Consider the following 2,509-nt stretch of genomic DNA (forward strand, 5'->3'; position numbering starts at 1 on the left):
TGTAGAAGTTTAGCGCCTAGAAAGACCTGTCCCCATTAAACTATCAATCTATAATTTCCGATGCAATGTAGTTAAAACAGAGCTAAAGTACTTAAGCTTCAAACAAATGTATCGCGGCCATTACAAACTGAGCCAATTCTGGAATATTAGTATAGAGAGTGCCCTAAATTTTAGAGCTTAGAGTTCATTGTATGCCGTTTTTTTGCGGATAGGAGACAAAAGAGTGCCATAATCTCGCTCTTCGTCAAATACCGATGCGAAACAACACAATACGCATCAGCATGTTTCAAGAGCGAAGTAGCCCAGTAATGTCGAGACTATCACTCCGTTTAGGTAAACTGGCACGCCTCCCGTTTCATGAAGTGCCTGTTATTCCCCATGCAAAACACTTAGGAACGAATCTGAGCTGAGTAACAACAGTGTATTTAAAGTATTGTAGGCTGCTTCAGGGAATGCCCATGCACTAATTTTTTTAGCTTGTAGGCTTGACATTGCGGCAAACATATGTAATTCAACACTTCGAGAAAGATTTGGCATTCAGAGTACTGATCTGCAGGATCACGCACTGACTAGTGCAATACCATGATACACTAAAAGCGTTTGTTGAAGATGGCAAGGAAGACGATAGTCGAGAAAGTGAACATTTTAACTGCCCGAAACATGAAAAAGTTTCTGCCTTTACGCGCGTTCCGGTAAGTCAATATGTCGGAAAATTTAAACGTGTGGATAACACCTTATTCCTGTCTGACTTCCTACAAATAGACATCCCAAGTAAACCTAAACGTTCCCTATAAAATGGAAACCCACTCTTATGTTTATACTTATACAATCCTCTTTCGCAGAGTATTCCGAGAATGGAGCTTCGAATGCCATTGCACCAAGTAATAGATGGAGTACCTAGGTGCAGTGGCATAGTTCCAGAGATTCTACGAGACAACCTCAAGTTCCGAGCTCAAATAGGAGATGTGGTGCAGTCAACATTTCCGAAGACTGGTACACATTGGATGATGTGCATTGTCCAGCTTATTCTGAGAGACGGCGAGCCAATCACTACGCACGAAGAGCTGGCCAAGGAGTGCCGTTTTATTGAGTATATGGATATAAAAGGCTGGAAGTCATCCCTGGGAATGAGAACATTTGCTACGCACTTGCCCTTGAGTGAGGACACCATCAGCGAAGAAGGAAAGTACATTTACGTTGCCCGCAATCCGGACGACGTCTGCGTTTCAATGTACCACATGGTGACCAACGTGAGCTCATATCAATACCAGGACGCTGCGTTCGAAGAATTTGTTAACGTGTTTGTCAGCGGGAACTTTGGTTATGGTGACTACTTTGAACACGTGGCGTTGGCTTACAATATTAGGCAGAAACCCAACGTGCTCTTCGTGACATACGAAGAAATGAAGAAGGACACGCGTGACGTAATCATCAAGGTAGCGCACTTTCTGGGAGAGCGCTATGGACGAGCTTTATTAGAGGATGAATCATTGCTTCACAAGATGCTGGAGAGCTCCAAGCCCGAGTACATGCGAAGTGTTGTGGTCGTTGACTTTCGCAAAAGACACAGCCCTCAGGGAGAAAAGGTAACCTGCAAGCAGGGCTACGAAGGAGATCAAACAAAATACGGCCTAGTGCGAACAGCGAAAGTCGGAGGGTGGAAAGAACACTTCACTCCAGAGCTGCTGCGACTCATGGAAGCTAGGATAATTGAGGCAGAGACGGTGTCATCGTTTACGGATCTCTGGAAGGACATCCGAGCTGAGGCATTCAAATTATCGCAAAGTGTCTGATAAGGAGTGCCTGTTCGACTGAGCGGAAACAAATTTCATGTATTTATGCATATGCAATTATCAGTTTGCAAAAATATACTTGGACTTCCAAATGAGCATTCGGAATGCCGAAAATGGTACAGTGCGTTATTTAAACTCAGAAACTATTAGTAGCATGCGCTTCAGTACTAGAAGCGATGTGATCATTGCAAAATAATTCAAAACGTGCGCATTTTCAAACAAATATGTTTCCTCAGTGTTAATATAAGCTGATTTATATTGGCCATTCCGCTGCCAAAATATGAATGCTCTGTAAAACGCAACTTGGGCGTTAATTTCAATGTGCTTGTTAACATGTGTTTATGCAAAACCTTTAATATACTTGCAAAAAAAATGAGCCCATGACTCCACAACTTCCTGTAGTAAAGGGACGCTGAACCACAAGGCTCACAACTGGTGTATCTCCTTTAATCACTAACCAATAATATGAAGCCAAAATATCTGCACTATTCACCTGCAGAGTTCAATACGTGCTTTGCAAGATGCCAATCTTGATGAGATACTTGTTAAGCATAGCAGGCAAACCGGTTGGAGCACAAGGCGTGTAGTGCTTTCAACAGTTTTTGTTGTTTAGTGGAGATTGCTAAGTGTAGGTTTGGATGTACAGTGAAGCCATTAATGATGTGCTATCAGGGCAAGGTCAAAGTAGAACATTGCCCATAAGTGACTGTGCATGA

At 42.8% G+C, this 2,509-nt stretch overlaps 1 protein-coding gene across 1 annotated transcript; it reads left to right on the plus strand.

Moving 5' to 3' along the window:
- The first annotated feature begins 854 nt into the window (after positions 1-854).
- On the plus strand, positions 855-1,793 carry LOC142574826 (3-beta-hydroxysteroid sulfotransferase-like). Its single transcript, XM_075683833.1, has one exon. It carries the CDS (start codon positions 855-857, stop codon positions 1,791-1,793), a length of 939 nt encoding a protein of 312 aa, XP_075539948.1.
- Positions 1,794-2,509: the final 716 nt, after the last annotated feature.

The sequence above is a fragment of the Dermacentor variabilis genome, chromosome 3 (assembly GCF_050947875.1).
Source record: "Dermacentor variabilis isolate Ectoservices chromosome 3, ASM5094787v1, whole genome shotgun sequence".
In the NCBI taxonomy this organism is placed as follows: Eukaryota; Metazoa; Arthropoda; class Arachnida; order Ixodida; family Ixodidae; genus Dermacentor; species Dermacentor variabilis.